The sequence below is a fragment of the Scheffersomyces amazonensis genome, assembly GCF_036850825.1.
Source record: "Scheffersomyces amazonensis strain UFMG-HMD-26.3 chromosome Unknown RJT21scaffold_2, whole genome shotgun sequence".
NCBI lineage: Eukaryota > Fungi > Ascomycota > Pichiomycetes > Serinales > Debaryomycetaceae > Scheffersomyces > Scheffersomyces amazonensis.
In genome coordinates, this window is record NW_027042742.1 from 1,258,879 (window position 1) to 1,282,664 (window position 23,786).

At 30.1% G+C, this 23,786-nt stretch overlaps 11 protein-coding genes across 11 annotated transcripts; 7 read left to right on the plus strand and 4 right to left on the minus strand. All coding sequences in view use genetic code 12, as the record gives it.

Moving 5' to 3' along the window:
• Positions 1-60: 60 nt before the first annotated feature.
• CEF3 (translation elongation factor EF-3) lies at positions 61-3,216 on the plus strand (the record flags this gene model as incomplete). The annotated part of the gene is made up of 1 exon (XM_064885317.1): positions 61-3,216. The coding sequence occupies one exon, from the start codon at positions 61-63 to the stop codon at positions 3,214-3,216; it is 3,156 nt and encodes a 1,051-aa protein (XP_064739536.1).
• A 213-nt stretch (positions 3,217-3,429) lies between these two features.
• On the plus strand, positions 3,430-5,844 carry SPO1 (putative carboxylic ester hydrolase; the record flags this gene model as incomplete). The annotated part of the gene is made up of 2 exons (XM_064882977.1): positions 3,430-3,599; positions 3,756-5,844. The coding sequence occupies 2 exons, from the start codon at positions 3,430-3,432 to the stop codon at positions 5,842-5,844; spliced, it is 2,259 nt and encodes a 752-aa protein (XP_064739537.1).
• Positions 5,845-5,916: 72 nt separating this feature from the next.
• On the plus strand, positions 5,917-7,835 carry RJT21DRAFT_118868 (uncharacterized protein). The gene has a single exon (XM_064881190.1). The coding sequence runs from the start codon at positions 6,014-6,016 to the stop codon at positions 7,742-7,744; it is 1,731 nt and encodes a 576-aa protein (XP_064739538.1). The 5' UTR covers positions 5,917-6,013; the 3' UTR covers positions 7,745-7,835.
• On the minus strand, positions 7,836-8,922 carry YMC1 (organic acid transporter). The gene has a single exon (XM_064885686.1). The coding sequence runs from the start codon at positions 8,806-8,808 to the stop codon at positions 7,906-7,908; it is 903 nt and encodes a 300-aa protein (XP_064739539.1). The 5' UTR covers positions 8,809-8,922; the 3' UTR covers positions 7,836-7,905.
• On the plus strand, positions 8,923-9,727 carry RJT21DRAFT_118870 (uncharacterized protein). Its single transcript, XM_064881191.1, has one exon. It carries the CDS (start codon positions 9,222-9,224, stop codon positions 9,402-9,404), a length of 183 nt encoding a protein of 60 aa, XP_064739540.1. The 5' UTR covers positions 8,923-9,221; the 3' UTR covers positions 9,405-9,727.
• Positions 9,728-9,889: 162 nt separating this feature from the next.
• On the plus strand, positions 9,890-10,842 carry CCS1 (copper chaperone). The gene has a single exon (XM_064881192.1). The coding sequence runs from the start codon at positions 10,036-10,038 to the stop codon at positions 10,783-10,785; it is 750 nt and encodes a 249-aa protein (XP_064739541.1). The 5' UTR covers positions 9,890-10,035; the 3' UTR covers positions 10,786-10,842.
• Positions 10,843-11,000: 158 nt separating this feature from the next.
• On the plus strand, positions 11,001-14,368 carry SOG2 (Sog2p). The gene has a single exon (XM_064883781.1). The coding sequence runs from the start codon at positions 11,066-11,068 to the stop codon at positions 14,234-14,236; it is 3,171 nt and encodes a 1,056-aa protein (XP_064739542.1). The 5' UTR covers positions 11,001-11,065; the 3' UTR covers positions 14,237-14,368.
• A 131-nt stretch (positions 14,369-14,499) lies between these two features.
• On the minus strand, positions 14,500-16,866 carry BTA1 (Bta1p; the record flags this gene model as incomplete). The annotated part of the gene is made up of 1 exon (XM_064882978.1): positions 14,500-16,866. One exon carries the CDS (start codon positions 16,864-16,866, stop codon positions 14,500-14,502), a length of 2,367 nt encoding a protein of 788 aa, XP_064739543.1.
• A 1,494-nt stretch (positions 16,867-18,360) lies between these two features.
• On the minus strand, positions 18,361-19,832 carry ARO7 (chorismate mutase). Its single transcript, XM_064881193.1, has one exon. The coding sequence runs from the start codon at positions 19,634-19,636 to the stop codon at positions 18,830-18,832; it is 807 nt and encodes a 268-aa protein (XP_064739544.1). The 5' UTR covers positions 19,637-19,832; the 3' UTR covers positions 18,361-18,829.
• Positions 19,833-19,852: 20 nt separating this feature from the next.
• Positions 19,853-21,466, plus strand: RJT21DRAFT_21746 (MDR family NADP-dependent oxidoreductase). Its single transcript, XM_064883782.1, has one exon. The coding sequence runs from the start codon at positions 19,969-19,971 to the stop codon at positions 21,067-21,069; it is 1,101 nt and encodes a 366-aa protein (XP_064739545.1). The 5' UTR covers positions 19,853-19,968; the 3' UTR covers positions 21,070-21,466.
• RJT21DRAFT_21747 (uncharacterized protein) lies at positions 21,467-23,039 on the minus strand. Its single transcript, XM_064883783.1, has one exon. The coding sequence runs from the start codon at positions 22,848-22,850 to the stop codon at positions 21,864-21,866; it is 987 nt and encodes a 328-aa protein (XP_064739546.1). The 5' UTR covers positions 22,851-23,039; the 3' UTR covers positions 21,467-21,863.
• Between the last annotated feature and the right edge of the window lie 747 nt (positions 23,040-23,786).

Genomic DNA, 23,786 nt, shown 5'->3' on the forward strand with positions numbered 1-23,786 from the left:
ATATATTAGTTTTCTTCTTTTTAGACATTGTCTTTTAGAATTGGTAAATAACATTGGAAAATGTCTGCTGCCAGTGAATCTAAATACTCAACAGAAGTTCTTTCTGAATTATTAGGTAAATTAAAAGTTGCCGAAAATAAGGATGAAGCTGCTTCAAATGTTTCATCATTTTTAAATTCATCAATTGTTGAACATGATGCACCAGTTGAATTTTTTGAAGATTTAAAGAAAGAAATTAATAATAAAAAGGATAATGAAGCCGTTATTGCTGGTTTAAAAGCTTATTCTCATATTTCTTCTTCAAATGCTTTATCTGCTTCAGTTGAACCTTATGTTGTTGAATTAGTTTCTGATGTTGCTGTTAGAGCTGGTGATAAAAATAAAGAAATTCAAGATGCTGCTACTGATGCTTTAGTTGCTATTGCCACTGCTGTTACTCCAACTGCTGTTAAAGTTATTTTACCAAAATTAATTGATAATTTAACTAATACTAATAAATGGACTGAAAAAATTGCTATTTTAAAGGCTATTTCTCAATTAGTTGATACTGCTAATGCTCAAATTGCTTTAAGAATGCCGGAATTAATTCCTGTTTTATCTGAAACCATGTGGGATACTAAAAAGGAAGTTAAAGAAGCTGCCACTGCTACTATGACTAAATCAACTGAAACTATTGATAATAAAGATATTGAAAAATTTATTCCAAAATTAATTGAATGTATTGCTAAACCAACTGAAGTTCCAGAAACTGTTCATTTATTAGGTGCTACTACTTTTGTTTCTGAAGTTACTATGGCTACTTTATCTATTATGGTTCCATTATTATCAAGAGGTTTAGCTGAACGTGATACTGCTATTAAACGTAAAGCTGCTGTTATTGTTGATAATATGTGTAAATTAGTCGAAGATCCTCAAGTTGTTGCTCCTTTCTTGGATAAATTATTACCATCTTTAAAGGCTAACTTTGCTAACATTGCTGATCCAGAAGCTCGTGATGTTACTCAAAGAGCTTTAAATACTTTAAGAAGAGTTGGTGCTGTTGGTGAAAATGATGTTATTCCAGAAGTTTCAACCGCTGGTGATATTCCAGTTACCTTAAGAGAACTTACTACTTTATTAGAAGGTAAAACTATTGCTAAAAGATTTGATGTTGTTCAAACTTATATTGCTGCCATTGCCGGTGATTTAGTTGATGAAAGACAAATTCAACCAGAAGCTTGGATTCAAAATGTTTTACCATTTGCTACTATTTTCTTACATGAAAAGGAAGCTAAAGAAATTATTGAAGAATTCAGAAAGAGAGCTATTGATAATATTCCTGAACCTCCATCATTTGAAGATGAAGAAGATGAAGGTGAAGATTTATGTAACTGTGAATTCTCTTTAGCTTATGGTGCTAAGATCTTATTGAATAAGACTCAATTCAGATTAAAGAGAAATAGAAGATATGGTTTATGTGGTCCAAATGGTGCTGGTAAATCTACTTTAATGAGAGCCATTGCTAATGGTCAAGTTGAAGGTTTCCCATCTCAAGAAGAATGTAAGACTGTTTATGTTGAACATGATATCGATGGTACTCATGCTGAAACTACTGTTCTTGAATTCGTTCTTCAAGATGGTGAAGTTGGTTTAACTTCAGATGCTGTTGTTGCTAAATTAACTGAATTCAACTTTTCTGATGACATGATTAAAATGCCAATTCAATCCTTATCTGGTGGTTGGAAGATGAAATTAGCTTTAGCTAGAGCTGTCTTAAAGAATGCTGATATTTTATTATTAGATGAACCAACTAACCATTTAGATACCGTCAATGTTGCTTGGTTAGTTAACTACTTAAACACTTGTGGTATTACTTCCATTATTGTTTCTCATGATTCTGGTTTCTTAGATAACGTTTGTCAATACATTATCCATTATGAAGGTTTCAAATTAAGAAAATACAAGGGTAATTTATCTGAATTCGTTAAGAAATGTCCATCTGCTCAATCTTATTATGAATTAGGAGCTTCTGATTTAGAATTTAGATTCCCAGAACCAGGTTTCTTAGAAGGTGTTAAGACTAAACAAAAGGCTATTGTTAAGGTTTCTAACATGTCTTTCCAATATCCAGGTACTGCTAAACCACAAATTCAAGATATTAACTTCCAATGTTCTTTATCTTCTAGAATTGCTGTCATTGGTCCAAATGGTGCTGGTAAATCCACCTTAATTAATGTTTTAACTGGTGAATTATTACCAACCACTGGTGAAGTTTACGTTCATGAAAACTGTCGTATTGCTTACATTAAACAACATGCTTTTGCCCATATTGATAACCATTTAGATAAAACTCCATCTGAATATATCCAATGGAGATTCCAAACTGGTGAAGATAGAGAAACTATGGATAGAGCTTCAAGACAAATCAATGAAAAGGATGAAGAAAACATGAACAAGGTCTTTAAGATTGAAGGTACTCCAAGAAGAGTTGCTGGTATTCATGCTAGAAGAAAGTTCAAGAACTCTTATGAATATGAATGTTCTTGGTTATTAGGTGAAAACATTGGTTTAAAGAATGAAAGATGGGTTCCAATGATGTCTGTTGATAACGCTTGGTTACCAAGAGGTGAATTAATGGAAACTCACGCCAAGATGGTTGCTGAAGTTGATATGAAGGAAGCTTTAGCTTCTGGTCAATTCAGACCATTAACCAGAAAGGAAATTGAAGAACACTGTGCCATGTTAGGTTTAGATGCTGAATTAGTTTCTCACTCTAGAATTAGAGGTTTATCTGGTGGTCAAAAGGTTAAGTTAGTCTTAGCTGCTTGTACTTGGCAAAGACCTCATTTAATCGTCTTAGATGAACCAACCAATTATTTGGATCGTGACTCCTTAGGTGCTTTATCTAAAGCCTTGAAGGCTTTTGATGGTGGTATTGTTATCATTACTCACTCTGCTGAATTCACCAAGGATATTACTGAAGAAGTTTGGGCTGTCTTAGATGGTAGAATGACTCCATCTGGTCATAATTGGGTCCAAGGTCAAGGTTCTGGTCCAAGATTAGAAAAGAAGGATGATGAAGAAGAAGATAAATTCGATGCTATGGGTAACAAGATTGCCGCTGCTAAGAAGAAGGCTAAATTATCATCTGCTGAATTAAGAAAGAAGAAGAAGGAAAGAATGAAAAAGAAGAAGGAATTAGGTGATGCTTATGTTTCATCTGATGAAGAATTTTAAATCTAGTTATTTATAATATTCTTTACACTTATTTTTTTTATTCATCGTCATTAATTCTTTCTCTATATATTTATACAATTTTAATATATCACTAGTGTTTCCATATACTTAATATTATAGATTGATTTAAAAAAAAATTGCCTGTATAAAAAATTTGCAACTCTATAACCAGAAAAAGTAAATGGCTGCAACTTTTTGTTTATTAGTGAGACCATGAAACTCTATCAGTCTATATTTGCTTGTATAGCATTAATGACAATCTTAGTATTGGGCGGTAAAGTAAGACATAATCAATCGAATATTCCTTATATTATATCTGATAATTTAGTTAATTTTAATGGTAATTCAATTGGTACTAAGAGTAATCGAATATGGAACTTATCGTATGCTCCTTACACTGTCCTTTGTCCATCTAAGAGTTTAATCAGACAAGCCAATAATGTAAGATATATTTAATTATTCTAATGATTTTAATAGCATTGTAAACTAACAATAGTATAGGAACTTGGAGTTAATGAACAGTATTACATTAATAATAGAACTAGGATAACAGAAGATTCTATACAACAATTACTTTTCAAGCATAAGATTCCTGGATTTGATTATGAGAAGTTTCTATATAACAAAGTTAAACATACAAGGATAGCTTTGGCATTTTCAGGAGGAGGTTTTAGATCTATGTTATTAGGTGCTGGAGTATTACAAGCTTATGATATTAGAAGTCCAAATTCATCTAATAATTTGGGCGGTTTATTACAAGCCACTTCATATATTGGCGGTATATCAGGAGGTTCTTGGTTGGTCATGAGTAATTTTATTGGAGATTTCCAGCCTATTTTTCAAGTAAAGGATGATTCAAAACTGTGGGGTATGAATAAACAATTACTCGAAGGTATACCGAGCTTCAATCCAAGCACTTTTCAGGAGAACATTGTTTTAGAAGAAGAAAACATAGACTCACCAGAAACTATTCAACTTAATGATAAGAAAGTGGTAGAAGAAGAAGGTAAAGGAAGTGTCATAAATGGAATCTTGGGATTATTTGGGATTAAACCCGATATGACCAGCAATCAAGCAACTAAACCTAACAATTTAAACTTAAACAAGAAAGCAGGTAATTCAACTAACGTAGAAACTTTCTTTATTTCACTAGTGAAATCATTCTTTTCTAAATCAAATCAGACAGTAGAGAAACTGAAAGAGGAAAAAGGGACCTCTTTAAAGGAAATGTTTTCATATTATAAGGAGTTACAAATTGAAGTTAGAGATAAAAGGAAAGCTGGCTTTCACATTTCTTTGACTGACTACTGGGGTAGAGCTCTTGCAAGAAGAATATTTCCACAATCTGCTCGTACACCAGGTGCAACGATTACAGCCGGCACGTTGCTACGGTCTTTTCGAAATTGGGAACAACCTTTTCCGGTAATATGTTCAATTGAGAGGAGTCCATTAGGTACAGAATCAAGTAAAGATTCACATTTATTTGAATTTACACCTTTTGAGTTTGGATCTTGGGATTCTTACTTGAATGCTTTCATACCCATAAAGTATCTTGGATCAAGTCTATTGAACGGAGTGTCCACTCATAAAACTGAGAATGAAAATATTTCTATTTGTATATCTGGGTTTGATAGTGTTTCTTTTGTAACAGGTACAAGTTCATCTTTATTCAATCATGTATTTGTATATCTTTACAAATTGTTAGTTGATGTCAAACTGGACGCAACTATCGCTTTAGAGTCAATTCTAAAAGCATTTGGATTAAGTTCTGAGTATCGTCGACTAAAAAACCCAAGAGTTCATCCTGATTATGCATTATACTCTCCCAATCCCTTTTATGGTTTAACAGATGTCCCATTCAATGGAGCAAGAATAACTGAAAGTCCTGATATTTATTTAGTTGATGGTGGAGATGATGGTCAAAATATACCATTTCAACCATTTCTACAAAAATCAAGAGAAATTGACTTACTTTTAACTTATGATATGACGGCAGATCTTAACAATTATCCTAATGGAACTACAATTCAAGCTACAGTAGATCGATATCATAATAATAAGTCTCTGATATTACTACCATATTTTACTCTTCCACCTACATTGTTTCTGTTTCCTTCGAATACAACTACTTTTAAAGATAAAAACTATAATTCTACTCAGAATAAAAAATCTGTATTGCCATATTTCCCTACTCCTCAAGAAATAGTGGAAGATAATTTAAACCAAAGACCCATATTCCTAGGATGTGATTTACAAACCGATTATCCAACCCTCCAATTAAATCAAAATTTGTCATTAAATTCACCAGGTATTGAAAAAAATTACTACGAACATTTCTTACCTCCATTAATTATCCATTTTTCAAATGCCGATTATTCTTATAAATCTAATACTTCAACATTTCAATTAAGTTATACTAATGAAGAAATGCATAATATGATTGAAAATGGTTCTAATATAGCTACAAACATGAATTCTTCATATTTTACTACATGTATGAATTGTGCTATACTAAAGAGAGAATTTGACAGAATACAACTAAATATCAATCCAAATTATATAGATAGCAATTTTGCAATTCCACTGTTTTGCCTCACGTGCTTTCGGGAATTCTGCTGGCACCGTTAAACGGCTGGGCGGAAATGATCACCGATATGTACATCGATTTTCTGCAAGATTTTTTTTTTCAGCCCAGAGTAACAAATGCTCAGCTTAACCAATAAAGAGTATTTCATAGATCTTTATATAGAGATTGAGCCTGTTTGGTTATTTACTTAGTAAAGGTTCGAAGTTAACCATGGCTTCGGATATTATTGATTTAATAGACGTTAAAACGGGCTTAAATGCTCTTTATATGTTATATTGTACTGCTTTATTACCATTATGTATTATTGGTATAGCATATTTTTATTCAGGTTTAACTCAAAGAAGATCTTCATTAACTATGTTTGCACTTCCAGTATTTTTAATACCTTTCATATTTGTTGATTATTTTATTTGGGGTTATTCCTTATGTTATTCATCATCTTCAAATAGATTTATTGGAAATCTTAATTTTGCCGTACTTCGAAATCTTAAAGATTCAGCTTTAGCAATTTATTCAAATTCAAGAGGTAATGTTTTGATAGTTAATCATTTTTTATTTAATTGTTTATTTAAAACCATTTGTGCTGCATTAACATTTCCTGGTTGTATTGCTGAAAGAGGTAGATTATTACCAATGTTAGTATTCTTATTTTTTTGGTCATGTATTATTTATAATCCTATAACTTATTGGTTTTGGAATGTTAATGGTTGGTTATCTGTTGATTTAGGAAAATTACCTGTACTTGATTTTGCTGGTGGGAATTGTATTCATATTGTTAGTGGATTTACATGTTTAGCATATTCTTATATCTTAGGTCCAAGAAATCCCAAACTATTATACAATTATAGAAATATTAATACAGGCTATATTGTTATTGGAACATTTTTTATTACTTGTGGTTGGGTAGGATTTGTTGGAGGTTGTGATTATAAATTTTCTGAATATTCCATTTATATATTTATTAATACCCTTTTATGTGCTTGTGTTAGTGGAATTGTTTGGACATTTATTGATTATTATTTTTCATTAATTCCTTTAGAAGGTTCAAATATAGAAACACCAACAAATATTGATGGAAATAATTTATCAGTTATTGCATCACAAACTTCATTAGCTCCTCATATTTCTCAAACAGGAGTATTACTTAATCAACATTTACATGAAACACAATCTAATTTTATAGTAAGAAGAAAAGTATCAATGATATCATTTTCATCAGGAGTTATGACAGGATTAGTTGTAATTACTCCAGGAGGTGGATTTGTATCTTCACCAACAGAATTATGGAAAGGTATAGTTTTTGGAGTTGTAGGTGCTATAATTGGAAATTTTTCAACTAGATTAAAATACTTTTTCAGAATTGATGATGCACTTGATATATTTGCTATACATGGAATTTCTGGTATAGTAGGTTCATTATTAACTGGTATATTTGCTAATGATCTTTATGCATCTAAAGGAGGATGGATTAAAGGTCATTGGAAACAATTAGGTTATCAAATCTTAGGATGTGTAGTAGTTTCATCATATACATTTATTATGACATGTTTATTTTTATACATTATTGATTTGATACCTGGATTACATTTAAGAATAGATAAAAATTTTAACAAACGTGCAAGAGATTCAGTTAATAAATCAAAAGAAAATGAAATAGAATCACAATTGTCACCTACTGAAACCACAAGAGTTGATTCTGAATTAGAAGAAAGTTATCTTGAAAAAGTAGAATTAGCAGGGACTGATTCTTATGAATTTAATGGAGAATATTTAATGGATTTCATAGAATTTATTAAAGTTATACGACCGCAAGATTATTTAGAAGATGATACTCAGGCAAATTTTGAACCAATTGATAATAATACTAATATTCATGGATTTGGTACAGACTATGAATTACATCCTAATAATGGACATACACTACTTAAAAGAGACCAGTAATATTGTATAAGTTAGTTTTTACTTTTTAATTTTTACTTTAGTATTTTTAATAGAATAATGAATAATGAATAATTAATAATTAAATTTAATAAATAAATAAATAAAGATTCTAATGTATATACATATAAATGAATGTGAGAATTGAAGGATCCTAAGTGTACTCAACCTAATAATCTCATGGTTATTTCGAACACAGCAAATGTAGCACCATTAGCAGGAGCTGCTCTTAAAATGGTTGGAATAAAACCTCTGTAGAAACCCTTAATTCCTGAACTTTTAAATACTTTATTGACAACATCTAATGATCCCTTAAAAGTTGGTTTAGTTAAGGAATCAGTTTGTAATTTTGATTTAATAACATCAATTGGATATATAGCTATCCATAAAGTATAACCAGATAAACCACCAAATGCACATAATTTTAAACTTGAAATATCAGCTCTAGTAATGGATTTATCTTTAGTTAACTCATTAGCAATCAATGCTTCATAAGTAGCAAAATAAATACCTAAACCTACCGATTCTCTTATAAGAGTTGGAACTAAACCTTTATAAATTCCTCCAAAGAGTCCTTGTTGTTGATAAAGTTTTTTAAAACAATCAATTGGTCCATTAAATGATTTTGTACTTGAAGTTTGAGTTTGAAGTCTGATACGAATATGTTCAATTGGAGATGCTAAAAACCCATTGGCAAAACCAGCAATAGCTCCACAATTAAAAAATTGTAATAATGAAAGTGGTTGACCATTTAGTTTATTATCATAATGTCTTTTCATAAATTCATTAACTGAAAATTGGACAGAAACACATGCACCAACTCCAACTAATGGAGTTAAAGTTCCCTTATAAAAAGCTTTTGGACCTTCATTTTGTACTAATTTTTTTATAACATCTAATGCACCATTATAAGTACCTTCTGGAGCAGATTGAAGTCTAACTTTAACAGTATCAAATGGTTGACCAACCAATACTTGGGCAATACCACCCATAGTACCAGCAAATAAATCTTTAAAAACCTGATTATTATCATGAGTAAGAGGTGGTTCCTCAAGCTCGATGGTCATTTTCTATATTTTCTATAGTATATATTACTGTTGAACTGATTTGAAAGAGTTGGTCGGAGATCTCATCTAAGAGTTAGAAAAAAAATTACGAGTCAAAATCATATCTCCGCGATGTCTGAGAACGAACTGCATACTGAGGATATTAGATAGTCCTAACTAAGTATAGGTTATAAAATCTATACAGTTTCAATAATCAGAAGCTTACAGGTATAATACAGCATTGATATAGATATCGTGTATTTAACAATTCTCTAAAATTTAGGTTTGTCAATCCCGATTCTGGAGGGTCTTTTATCTTTTTGGTTCGTTACTTACATGTCGCAAAAAGTGATTGGTAACAAAAATTGACAAAAAAATTGAAGCTGACCATTATAAGAGATATAGATAATTAGTCAGGAGTCAACTTAGTAAGAATGTCATTAAACAAAAAGATACGGCCAGCTAAAAGGCTTGTAAATGCTACAGGAAAATGTGCTGTAGAAGGGTCACTATATGGTCAATGTATACTACAAAAATATGCTACTATTAGAAAAGATGACTGTGCCAAAGAATTTCAGGCTTTTCAACAATGTGTTAATGCTAATATTGCTAAGTAGAGTGATGATTGAAAGTTATGTGAAATATAAATGCAGACACGATGCACATGACTCTATATGACGAGAGACCAATTAAGTTCATAAATGTATATATCTTGGCTTAATATCCATTATAGAAAGTATGGAATAGCCATTGAACTAATTCTCCTAGTATTGCAGTACCTGTGAAAAATTATTTAACTAATGAATTAGCACAGTACTGTTTTAATACAATCTATGTAATGATTATATAAATAAGTATATATAACAATTCACATATATAAGAGCTAGTTTTAGCAATTCTACGTAGTACAATAAGTTATAGTTTAGTAATATAATTCACCATATATACATATAGAACTTTAACCCAGGTTTATCTTTAATAAACCCCTATATATAATAAGCTAAACTTCTCTATTTACGATGAAGTACACATATTACATTAATAAGCCAGATAATTAGTATTGGGTGCAAGCGATCGCAAAACTACAAACGACGGCTATAGCGAGATCTCCCCCACCACCAGTAAGCCCGAAAAAAGTTGTATGATTCGATTAGTAATTTAAGACAAACTATTAATTTGAATTGATTTAAAGTTCAATATATACGTATTATTTATTACTTGTATTAATTATCTATAGTATCAATTGCAATGACCAAATCGTTTGAAATTGTATTTGCTGTTCCTATGGAATGTGAATCATGTGTTGAATCTGTTAGTAATGCATTACTGAAAGTTAGTGGAATTAATAAATTTGATATTTCACTTAAAGATAATACTGTAATTACTGATGGTATAGTACCACCAAGTGAAATTGTTAGAGCAATTCAAGGAACAGGTAGAGATGCAATTATTAGAGGTACTGGTAAAGTTAATTCTGCAGCTGTTTGTATTTTAGAATCTTTTGATGCTAAAGATTCTCAACAACCAGTTAAAGGTTTAGCTCGAATTGTTAGTGTTTCACCAACTGATTTATTTATAGATTTAACCATTAATGGATTACCAAAGGGTCAATATTATCCATCAATTCGTAAATCTGGTAATTTATCAGAAGGTGCATTATCTACAGGAGGATTATATTATCAACTTCAACCGGTTGAAATTGATGAACCATCCTCAATTTATACTACAATTAATTCTATTGGAGCTTCAGTTGTTTCATCACCAGGAACTTTATTTTCAGGTCAATCATTTCTTCATGCTAATTTAAGTATTGATGATTTAATTGGTAGATCAATTATTTTATCAAGATTAAAAGATTCTGTTACTACTGATTCATTATGTGGAGTTATTGCAAGATCAGCAGGAATTTGGGAAAATGATAAACAAGTATGTAGTTGTAGTGGTAAGACAGTTTGGCAAGAAAGAGCTGATGCACTTGCCAAAGGTATTTCTGTCTAATTTAATTTAATTTAATTTAACTTAACGTAGGTACCGTATAATGAAATAAATCAATGCTTATTATTATATAATGTAGCCAAGAACTTTAATAGTTAATAACTCTCTATAATTCGCTATAACTCGCTTTAACTGTCTCGATAGAACCATCACAAAAAAGGAGCCAAAAAAATTAAATTAAGCGAAATTAATTAACGATTCAGATCAAAAGTATCAACCACAACTATAACCATAACTTTATAAAAGTAGTTGTAGTAGTTATTGGTTACTGTATAAAAAAAAGATGTCACTAAAGGATCATCTAGTGATACTTTTAGAAGAACAACTAGAATCTATAGATCATACTAAAACAGTTAGACTACATAATTTATTTCAAAGTATTAATATTCATAATGATAATATAAGATTTACATTTAATGAAATAATTTTAATTATATATGAATTTCTTTATTCATTTAATCCACCATTTGAATGTGATAAATTAAGTTTACAAAATAATCAATTTACAGAAATTTCATTATCAATATCATCATCATCAACATCATCATCAACATTTTTAAATTTTTTATCAAATATTAAATATTTAGATTTACATAATAATTATATAAATCAAATATCTGAAGATATTTATAATGAATTTACTGGACTTGAAGTATTAGATATTTCAAATAATAAACTTAATTATATATCTCATTCAATTAATAATTTAAAAGATTTATTAATTTTATCAATTAAAGATAATCGATTTAAATATTTACCTCCATGGTTAGGTGATTTAGAAAGATTAAATTTAATTGATTATTCGGGGAATCCATTAATTATTCCATCTTCTGATTCATTAAAGAATCCATCTACAATTGATTTAAAATTATTTCTTTTATCAAATCGAGATTTAATTGAATCAAAACTTTTTGAACAAATGCATAGTACTTTATCAAGAACAAGAAGTATATCTGAATCTTCAAAATCAAAAGCTTCAAGAGCTGCTAGAAGAATGGGATTAATTATTAAAAAGCCTGAAGATATTCCTGCTGAAGTAGATTCAAAATCTTCTGATGTAACTCCTATAACATCTGCTAATACAACAACTTTTAATTCTGATTTAGATAATAATTTTACTAATGATTCTATAATGTTTAATCATAATCAAAATCAAAATCAAAACATTCCTAATGATTATTCATTACCATCAGCGACTTCACTTGATGGATTTAATTTAGGTACTCCACCATTTCCAATAGTTTCAACTGTTACAGCAACTACTGTACCTAATTCTCCAATAAATAATACTTTTAAAAATTCTACAATTATATCATCATCAGAATCAAATTCAAATATGTCAACTGTAAGTAGACCATCCAGTAGAAATAGATCAAGATCAAATACTCTTAAAGAAATTGATAAAATTTTAGAAAAGAATGAAAATGTTGATACAGAACATAAATCAGGAGCTTATTTTAGAAGATTATCAACTCTTCAAGAAAATCCTGGAGCTGAAATTAAAGAAATTAATCATCATCCTCATTCTTTAACTGCTAGTATTACTTCAACTCCTATTAATAATAAATTTACTATAAAACCAGAAGAAATCAAACATTTACCAATAAATAATCGACCTTCAATATCTTTATCTCAAGATATAACATCTAATACTACTATTGCTAATAAACCACCAACAACAAAAAAACATCAACCTTCAACAATTATTAAAGTTTCAAGAAAAATCTTATTTTCATTTAGTGAATTACATTCATCAGTAAGAAGGTTTACGGGATTTTGTGTTGATAAAAAAGTAACTATGAAGATGGTATCATATTTATATGTTACTAAAGCCAATATTGATTCATTAGTTGAAAATCTTGAGATTATGGAAGAAAGTGGTAATAATTTAGATCAAATTATTATCATTTTACAAAATTGTATTTCATCATTTAAAGCCATTATGAATTTATTAAATGATAATTTTGTTAATTTTGTAAGTAAAATTGATATTTGCTTTATTAGAATGTTATATCTTTCATTATATGGTTCATTTAATGAATTATTAAATGCATATAAACTTCTTGTACCTGATTATAGTATATATATTGAATCTGATCCAGGGATTAAATATCAAGAACATTTGCCAATACAATTTGACCAACAGCAATCATTTATATCACAACAGGATCAACAAGATCTTCAACAGCAGCAACAGCAGCAACAGCAGCAACAACAACAACAACAACAACAACAGCAACAGCAACAGCAACAGCAACAGCAACAGCAACAGCAACAGCAACAGCAACAGCAACAGCAACAGCAACAGCAACAACAACTTGAGCAAACACAACAAGAAGTTCAATATCAACAACCATATAGTGATGAAGTACATGTTACTCAACAACAACAATACCATAATGAAGAAAAGCAAGAAATTGCTGACCATTATGAAACTCCACCACAACAGTATAATGATGAACAGCATGATACTGATACACAACAACCACTGAAATTATCTATTAATACCAATTTTGTTGTTAATCAAGATGGAGTTGATGAGAAATTATATGCTACAATTGATTCAGCTACTAGTACAGCACAAGGCATATTTACTGATTTAAATAAAGCTCTTAGTAAAAGTGCCATGGCAACTGCTACATCAGGAAATCCTATTGTAAGTCAAGCAGTTGTATCTAAAGTTAAAGAATTAACTAATGTTTGTATAATTTCATTAGATATTACTAAAAGATTAAAGACTAAATTAATTACTATTAGAAATAATCCATCAGAAACAACTCAAAAATTATTTGGTGAAGATATTAATTCATTTATTAAAGCTATGCTACAAACATTAGCTGCTGTTAAGAGTATTGTTAAAGATTTACCAATTTTAGATGATATTCGAGCTTCAATGTCGAATTTAACTAAGATTGCAAAAGAAGTAACTTATATGTTAGAATTATCATCATATAAAGGTATAACAGTTAATGGAGATTATTCTGGTCCTCCACCATTATCATCAATTCCAAGTGGTTCAAATATTTTTACTCCTTTATCAGCTACTATACCTTCAAATAATCATACATTATCTGATTTTCATTCTCATTCAAATACAAATTTATCACAATTAAATAATAATTCATCCTCAGTTAGAACTCCATTAGTTGTAACATTAGGAGCTGCAGCTCAAGCAATTATGCCTTCATCTACTAATACTAGTCTTAGAGATAATAATTCTATTATGAGTCCATTAATAAGTCCAAATATGAGTGCTAATTCAACATTAGTTGGTAATGTTGGATCTGGTTCAAGTATGATATCAAATAATGGTTCTTTAACTGCCCCTCCACAATCATCAGGTCAATTCTTTGCTAAACATGGAATTAATCCATTTGATGGATTAATTATCGCTCATCAAGAACAACAAGAACAACAACAGCAACAACTGGATGATAATAACCAGTATTACTAATGAGGTAAAAATACAATTTGCAAATTGCTGCAAAAAAAAAACCCCTTTACGCGTAAATTGTATATTTACAATAATTTTTGTTCTATAATCTAAAGAAGGAGTAGTAGATAAATAGAATAAGTATAAGTATATGAGGGAGAATTATAGTTGATGTAGACGTAATAGAAGTAATAATATATCTAATATTATAATTTCGTAGGTTAATTGTAGTTGAAAAGACAAACAAGTTAAGAAAAAAAATATATCAAGAGAAGAATAGTGAATTAAATATGTAAACTACTCATTCTTCTTCTCATTGGGATAGCTTCAGATGAAACTTCGACATTTTCTTCATCTTCTTCTTCTTCTTCAATAGCATCAACTTTAGTACATACCCAAGTTGAAGCATACATATTAATTCTATCAATTGATTCACCACTAAGTCTAATAGCAGCAGCTTCACATTTAAAACCTAATTTTTCAAAACTCTTAATATACCATGGATGAGTTGAAGCAGAACGTAACATAACTCTACCACCATTTACAAGACATTTTTTAAGAGCTGAGATTTCATTAATTTCATCAGTTCCATGAGGATCAAACCAATCCATATGATCCATAATAATTGCAATTGTAATTGATTTCTTTGATAAACGAGCAAATACATCATTTAAAGTATCAGTGTGTAAACGAATATTATCAATTGGAGATTCATTATTTAATGATGAAACTTGAGTTGTAAGACGTTTAAAACCTTTAACTGTTAAATAATCTGGACAATTATCAATAGCATAATGACCCATAAGGGTTAAATAATAAAAGTAATTATCTTTAGAAATCAATGAACGTTTTAAAAGTGGATCTAAAGTATCAATAACATACTTAATAACAGAATTACCCATCATAGCAGCTTGATTAGCTGGAACTCCAAGAGCTTTCCAAAGGAATAAAGGATTTCCAACTAATAAAGTTGCAACCACTGGATTAAAAATAGCTGGTTTAATATTTTCATTCCAAATTTTTAATTGTTGATTCAAATTTTGAGCATTACATAATTGTTCAACATATTTAGTAACTCCAGAAAATTTGAAAACATATTTGGCTAATCTAAGAGCCCATCTAGTTGAACCAGTATCATAAAGACCATTACCATTTTTACCAAAGGTTTTTTCACCTCTTTGCATCCAATATTGGAAAGCATTTGAAGACATATGAGGACTTAATTTATCAATTAATAAATCAGTAAAATTTTCAATTCTACCTTCACCAAACATTTTCCAAATTTGATTATGATCAAGACATCTAAATGATGCTAATTTTAATTCTAATAAATGATTTTGACATGGATTTAAATCAACTGCATGAATACGTTTTGGAGGTTCAGGTAAAGTTGCATAACTTAAAATATTATCACCAGCAGAAGTAATAGCTAAAACAGTATCATTTGGAGTAAATTTAAGAATATTATTATCTTCACGAGGATCTTCCCAAGTAAAAGCATAAATATATTGATTTTTAAATTGTTCAAATTGCGCGTTTAAATCATCATAATAAACTCTCCAAATTTCACGTTGATAATAAATTGATGGGAATGGTAAATTTTTTTGTAAATTTGAAATTGCAGCTTCATGACCTTTTGAAATTGCAAAATTCTTTTTATCAATAGAATCAGCAATTGGAGTTGAAGATGGAGCTAAATAAGGAGATTCAGTTGCAAGACAATTTAATCTATGTAAAATAGTTGAAGATTTTGATTTATCACATCCAATCCAAATATAATAAGGAATTCTACCTAATTTTTTATTATAGGTATTAAGAGATTTAACTGTACCAAATTTATATTCCAAATAATTTCTTCTGGAAGAATCTAAATAAACTTTATCAGCTTCAAACCAAATTCTCCAAAAATTACGTAAAATCCAAGGAATATTTCTATCAATAAGACCACCAAGAGTATTAATTCTTCCAATAGATGTATCAAATGATTGAATACCAAAATCAACTGAAGCAATTATACCCTGTTTATCTAATTTAGAAACAGCATTATCAATTGCAGCATTAAAAGTTGGAATCATTGAAAGACTATAACTAAAAGTAATTAAATCAGCAAATTTATAATCAATTTCAAAATCACAAGCATCAGCTAAAAGAACATGAACATTTTCCCATTCATGAGCTTCAACTCTACGTTGAGCAACTTCACAAAGGGATGGAGATAAATCAACTAAATAAACAGCTTTAAAATTTTTGGAAATATTATGAATTTCATTCATATATTCAATATTTGAACCAGTACCACCACCAATATCAATCCAAACTAAATCTTTCTTTTTTGGTAAATGAGACAAAGCTAATCTAAGACATTCTTTTCTACCTTTTAAAAGAAATTCTCTTGTTTTATCATAAATATGAGCTTGATTTTTATAAAATTGTTCTAAATTTTGTTGTTGATTTTTAGCCTTTACAAGTCCAGAAGATTTCTTTTGAATAATTGGTTTTATAAAACATGCCCAAGCAAAAACTAATAAAGAATGAATTGTTTGATTTAATTTAGCAGATACAAAAATAATTCCACAAACTAAAGAAATTGATGTAAAAATGTATAATTTTGATACATCAGTTGGGAATAAATCCACAAAAATTGCAGACATTTGTACTAAAAATTTCTATTTGAATTGTATAAGTTCTAGGGAAATGAATTGTTAAAAGTTAGATCAATTAAAACGATTTAATTCAATTTGATTTAATTCAATTAGATTCGTTAATAGGATTACAATTGTCAAATATACTGGAAATCAGTATTTTGGCTGTAAAAAAGTGTAGTTGCGAGGAAATGAAAATTGATGAAATATTTCAATTTTATCGAGTAGATGATATCAAATATCTACTTGATTGTTTGTTAAAAATGAATATATGAATCAACCAATAGATATTATTCTAGCTTTGAACAAAGTAAATGAACGTGTACTAGATAAAGTTGAATTATGGGGATAATGGTGTAGTAACTAAGAGATGAATCTTTGAACTAGATTAAATTAAGTGGGATATTACAAGACGTAATGGGTAATGGGTAATGGAATTGGTGAATTGATTGACGTGAAGAATTAGAATAATAGAAATATTAAAAGAATAAGAAGAAATTAAAAGACAATTCCATATAAAATGGTCAAGGATTTTCAAATCTATTTATATTGTTTTAAAATTTTCAGACTCATATGGAGTAAATTAATTATTGAAACTTTCATATTTTACGCAATTCATTTTATCTACTAATTTTTTGTTTAATTAAAGAGGATATGTTTGATTGACGACACTACCGGCATATGGTTCTATAAACAAAAGGAAGGCATTATTACTTCTACTATACTACTATGTTATTGTGAAATATTGTTCAGTTGTGGATGGGTGACACGTCTTTTGAAATTTGTTGAACGATGAAATGGTTACCTATTATAGACAAATTGGAGGTCACACTTTTCTTAATTAAGTATACATGGGTGCAATTACTCCTACAAATTTAATCAATTAGTTACTTAAAGAATCTTAAGAATAGTTAACTAACTACTTGCGCACGAGCGATATTTCACTATGTACAAATTCATTTTTTTTGCACTCGTGGGGTGCATTGGATTTTTCTTTGCTGCTAAACGTGGGAGGAGACTGATTTTATTTAGCCGTCAACTCAACTGAGCCAACTCATCTGAGTTTAGTTGATTCAAGTTCAACTCTTCTGGTATTTTATAATGCATGTTCTTAAGCCGATTGTTCTATACAAACTTTACATTAATCCAAATTGGTTAGACGTGTGTCAGAAAACGTTTTCCCCTTCTTATGTTTGAGATGTGGTATTATTATCTTGTGATAAATCATTACTTGTCAATATCATAATATTCTTCATCAACTCTTTTTAGCCTACTATGTTTATTCTACATTATCTATTTGGGTATCGTCATAATTTGTAAATTATTCTTTTAACTCATGACCGAACGGCTTAACTAATTTAATTACTGCTAAATTCAAAAAGAATAGGAGTAAACAACAAATAGAAGGGTCGTGCCATGGCGAAAGTTTCTACGCACATGGGGTACCTTATCTAACCTTTTTAGGACAAGGCCAACCAATCTAAGTAGTTATCGGGGAAGTGTGGGCTTTTAAAAACTATTATATATATTGTTGAGTTACTATGAAATCATTTGCATGTGATAATTTTTATTCAAATTATAGTTAATTTTATGATAACAGTTCATAATAAATTAATCCAAATTTGACATGACTAAATTAGGAAATCGATCAATTAAACATAAATTTACTTCATTACTAAATGAATTTATAAACATGTGTTCTAAAATGGATTAGTGTCACTGACGGTTGAATAGTTTTCGTTGATCACCTTAGACCAATTGAATAGACACTTATTCCTATTATGGCGCGCAAAATAATAGTAGATAATAATGCGCATTCTCTTTGTATATCTTTTATTTATAATGAACTTATTTGTCTATGAATTAATTTCTATAAGTTAAATTCTATAAATTAAATTCTAAGATATATATGCCATCAACTAAAATAAATAAATAGGTCATTTGACTTAACAAATAAATAGGTCCATTTGACTTAAACAACTGATTTAACTAATTCAGCATCTTCATCTTCTAATCTTCTCAATAAATAATCAATCTCAACTTTCTTGGTTAATGGAATTATCCAATCCTTATATAATTTAGCAATAACTTCAGGCTTAACTTTACTTTGAGGATTTTGACTATATCTCAAGGATGGATCAATTCCATAACCTTCTCCTTTAATGATTAATCTTTCTAAAATCTTACCTTCAACAACGCTATTAGTAATAGAATCTTCAATTCCTTTAACATCCCGAGCCTTAATCAATCGAATATAGTTTTCTTTATCATTTTGGTATTTCACTTCAGCAACAAATTTTCCAAAATGTATTCGTCTACTAATAGCTTGTAAACATTCAATATCACAAGTTGAAACTGATCCTAAATTCTCTTGCTGATCGCCAATTTTACAACTGACCTGTGGAACAATCTCTTCGACATAAAACTTTTTGATTTCATTATTAACATTAATCTCATCACTGTAATTCGCTAATAGTTTTGGATAATTAATGGGTGGTAATATAGGTGGTAAGATTGCCTTCGGGAAAAATGGACTCTCGTCTGGGGCTTCATAACGACGTATTTGTGAATGAACTTTCTCCATTTGTAATAAAGCCCAATCTAAAAAGGATAAATCCTGAAAACCTTCAATTTGAAATTTATTGATTTCGTAAACTGACGGAGACAGATAAAATTGTGATCTTTCAATTAAGTCAAATACGATAGTATCCTCCATTCGAACAAGGGCTTGACGAATATTGTCTAAATTTAGAACAGTCTCTGGCTTCGTAAAATCCATATTGATTACTAATACCTTTGTTTTATCCTATTTTACCGATTCTGTTAAAGAGATGTTATCTATCTCAGCCTTATTTACAGAGCTTTCCAGTTTTCCTTGACTCATTGCCGGTAAACGGGAAAAAATGCCGGCAAAATTGTATCATGTGATATAATCACATGACCATTGTGCTTCGGAGTTACAACTTTGACGTAACTCCACGGAATTAATTTTTCATCTATATTTTCATCTATATATAGGGTAGTTCCCATAAATAAAATATAAAAATATATAATTATCATATATAGTTGCCATACATATATATAATTAATAATTATTAATAAATTCTCCAAATGTCAATCAAAGCTACATCAGTCGTTTTAAAGAACGCTCCTTTAAAGGATGTCAATTATGAATGGGATCAATCAGATTCAACATTCGAGATTAAAACTCAAAACTTAGATGCTTCAACATTAAAAGACGGTGAAGTTCTTGCAAAGATTTTATATATTTCTAATGATCCTACTCAAAGAACTTGGATGCAAAAGGATCAAGATGTCAGTCGTGCCTATGCTCCACCTATCAGAGACGGTGATGCTGTTTCTTCATTAGCCTTAGCCGAAGTAGTTCATTCAAAATCTTCTAAATATAAAGTCGGAGAAATCATCAATGCTAGACTTGCTTGGGCTGATTATGTGATCACTGATGAATCAAATATTTTTAATGCTATTGATAAATCCCAACAATTACCATTGGAGTTCTACCTTTCGTGTCTCGGAATGACTTCATTAACTGCTTATTTTGGATTGGTAGATGCTGGAAAGTTAAAGCCAACCCCAGAAGGTGAAAAAGGACCAATTATTGCCATTTCTGCTGCTTCTGGTGCCACTGGATCTATAGCTGTTCAATTAGCTAAGAATGTCTTTGGTGCTTCAAAAGTCATTGGAATTTCTGGTTCTGAAGAAAAGGCTAAATGGGTTGAAAGTATTGGTGCCGACAAATGTTTTAATTATCATGATCCTAACTATAAACAGCAATTGGCTGATTACCTTCAAGGAGAATTTATCGATGTGTACTTCGATAATGTTGGTGGTGAAATTTTGAGCTTTTTACTTACCAAAGTTAAAAAGTTTGGTAGAGTCATTGCTTGTGGATCCATAGCTGGCTATAATGATAAATCCAAGAGTTATGTAACTTCATGGACTGAAATTATTGTTCAAAGTTTACGAGTTCAAGGTTTTATAGTTACTAATTATTCTGATAGATTTCCAGAGGCATTCCAAGTCTTGGGAGATGCTGTTAAATCAGGTAAAATTAATGCTGGTGATCTGTATCATCTTGAAGATATCAGTAACGAAACCAATGTTGAATTAAAATTAAAACAAATTCCTCAAATCTGGAAACAATTGTTTGGAGACTCGAAACCAAACGCTAAATTAATCACTAAACTCTAAATTCAGCATTAATTTTATTTTCCATAAGTTAGTCGCTAAATTTTGCAGTAAAAATTAAAGTTGTCGGAATTCTCGCATGTTTTCCTTTGTTCAGAGTTTTTTTTTCTTTACTTTTTCTCCCTATATGCTCATAACACTTTAATAATCTAATAACTCTATATATCTGAATAAATGCCTTTTTATTTTTATTTCTCACTAAATGCATTTTTTTAATAAATGAATTCCTCTTACTATTTGAAATACGAAAATTTTGATCCTTGGTTTCCTCATATTATAAACTAACTTCGCTTGTAGTTAACATATTATTAAAAACCATTTCATACTGCTACCACAATGTGCTGATCTCCACGACTTGCATGAATTATGATTACGTAGATCATCAATGACCAATTTCTTTACTTTACATTTACATTTGGTACATGAGTCTTAAGAACCATTTGAGGAATACAGATAATTATCTGATTCTAAAAAAAGAAAATTATTGATCTGAAATTATGCTTTGCAATCTCACATAACAGTGAGGCGATACATAACCCATAATAGTGAATAGATTCATTGCTCTTCCCACTATGTAAGTTCAAGCCATTCAATCCCTTTGACTGTACTACGGGCCGGAATAATTAGTCTGGTTGACTCCCTGCATACTGCAACTCCGCGCCAAAGAAAATACAAAATCAAACTCCACCAAAGGCCGAAAACATATTGTAGCGCGATCTTAAAATTAAATAGGAGAATAAGAGCTACAGTTCTATAAAAACGTATTGTCGTAGTCTGTCATTTAATTCATGCATAAGCTAATCCCATTTACTAACCTGTTTTCGAGCATATTGTACCAATAACTCGTCATCTTGTTCTTTAAGGTCTCTAATTTGTTGTGCTATAAATTCATCATCTTCTTCATGCTTAACTAAACGTGAAGTTCTTCTTGATGCTAAAAACCTCGTCAATCTCTGTAATTGTGTTGGACCAAATCCATGATTATTTCTACTATCATCTAAATCCTTCATTGATTTCAAGTTCAGAAGTCTCATTTGAGCATAATATTCATTACTTTTATCTATGGCTAACATGACTTGAATTCCAAAACCTAATACACCTACTGCAATTACACCCATAAGAATTTTATACTTATTCTTTTCTATCTCTTCTCTTGTGGGTGGCCTTCTGCCATATTTCATCTGATAGTAGTCTTCCCAAGAACCAGCTTGCCAGAATGCTTCATCATTTTCGAAATTATATTTTGTTCTATGGGCATGACCACGCCTATACGCTTCGAAGTTATTTTTGTTGAATGGATGACTGTTATCCTTACTTCGATCATAAAAACCTTGTTGGTCCCAATTTGTAGTTGAATATCTGTAATATGCAGCATTCCTTGTTGGGTTCTTTAGGATATCATATGCATTTTGAATTTGATCATATCTATTTCTCTTTTGTTCTGTCGTTAATTCATTACCTTTATCATCCAAAAGTACTTGACTAGTATCTGGATGATAAATTTTAACATATTTCACGTAGGTTTTCTTTAACTCCCTCTTCAACTCGTCAGAGGGCCTTTCAGCTTGGTTTGTTTCAATATTGAATATTTCATAAGGAGAGGGGTTTTTCTTGTTGGGCCATGGGTGTAAATCCAATCGCTTGTGATGATCTACATTATTGTCATTGTTGGAGAAATCAGGAGAAGGAGGAGGGGATGCTGCAGTAGCATATGTTTTAAAAATGTGGATATGACTAAAAACTCCCAACCTAGTTCGTGATACTGTACGAAACGATATCATCATATTACTGAAGTAGTTAAGTTCACATTTTTTTTTAGATATAGTTCTATTTTTCTAATCCCCCTTCCTCCCACAAAACGACATAATGATTTGGAGACATATTTTCTATAGTGCGACATCGGTTATTATTAACTTACATACACTAACAATAGAAAATTAATAAAAATATCGTAAACTAGTTCCTAGCTAAATACCAGTTTAACCAAAAGTAAGTTAGACGGTTTAAAGAAGCAGGTCAATTCGAGAAGTAGTATACAGTATTCAAGAATTGATATTAAGAAGTTATTTATAGGATCTACTCAAAAAGCGCAATCGCATGCGAATTGATTCAAGTGATTTTCTTATCAATTGTTTTAAAATTACCAGCCGCACAAATTCTATATATGCATATACTTCTAGGCAAGGAATTAATTAATCAAATTTTCTACCCGACATGAAAAGTTTGTAAGAAGTGAAAATGACGCATCAAAAGGGTATTAACAATGCAATCAGAAACTTTAAGTTTAAAGTTTAGTTAGAACAACATTTTAGACCATTCTTCAACCCTTAAACAATAACCAAGTTCTTGGAGTAATAATACATAAGAGGTCAAAATCATTGCACGAGTCAAACCCAGAATGGGTAATCATACTGATCCATAAATCCGTAAAATAAGGGACTAAGATTCATTTCGTCTAATAACACCATTTTAATTATGAGTCTGAACAATTAGAAATCTAATTGGGGCGTGGGAAATAATAATGCTGTATTGTTCATAATAGACATAAGAGTTGTACATTAACCTGCCTGCTGCGATTCCATGCATCAATTTTCTTAGGTGAAGGTTTACATAATATGTATCTCCTAATTCATGAATAAAATGTTGAATTTTCCTGCCTAAAAATTAATGAGTGAGGCAAGAGGTTGCAATAAGCATGTGCACGAAAATCTTCATTCATT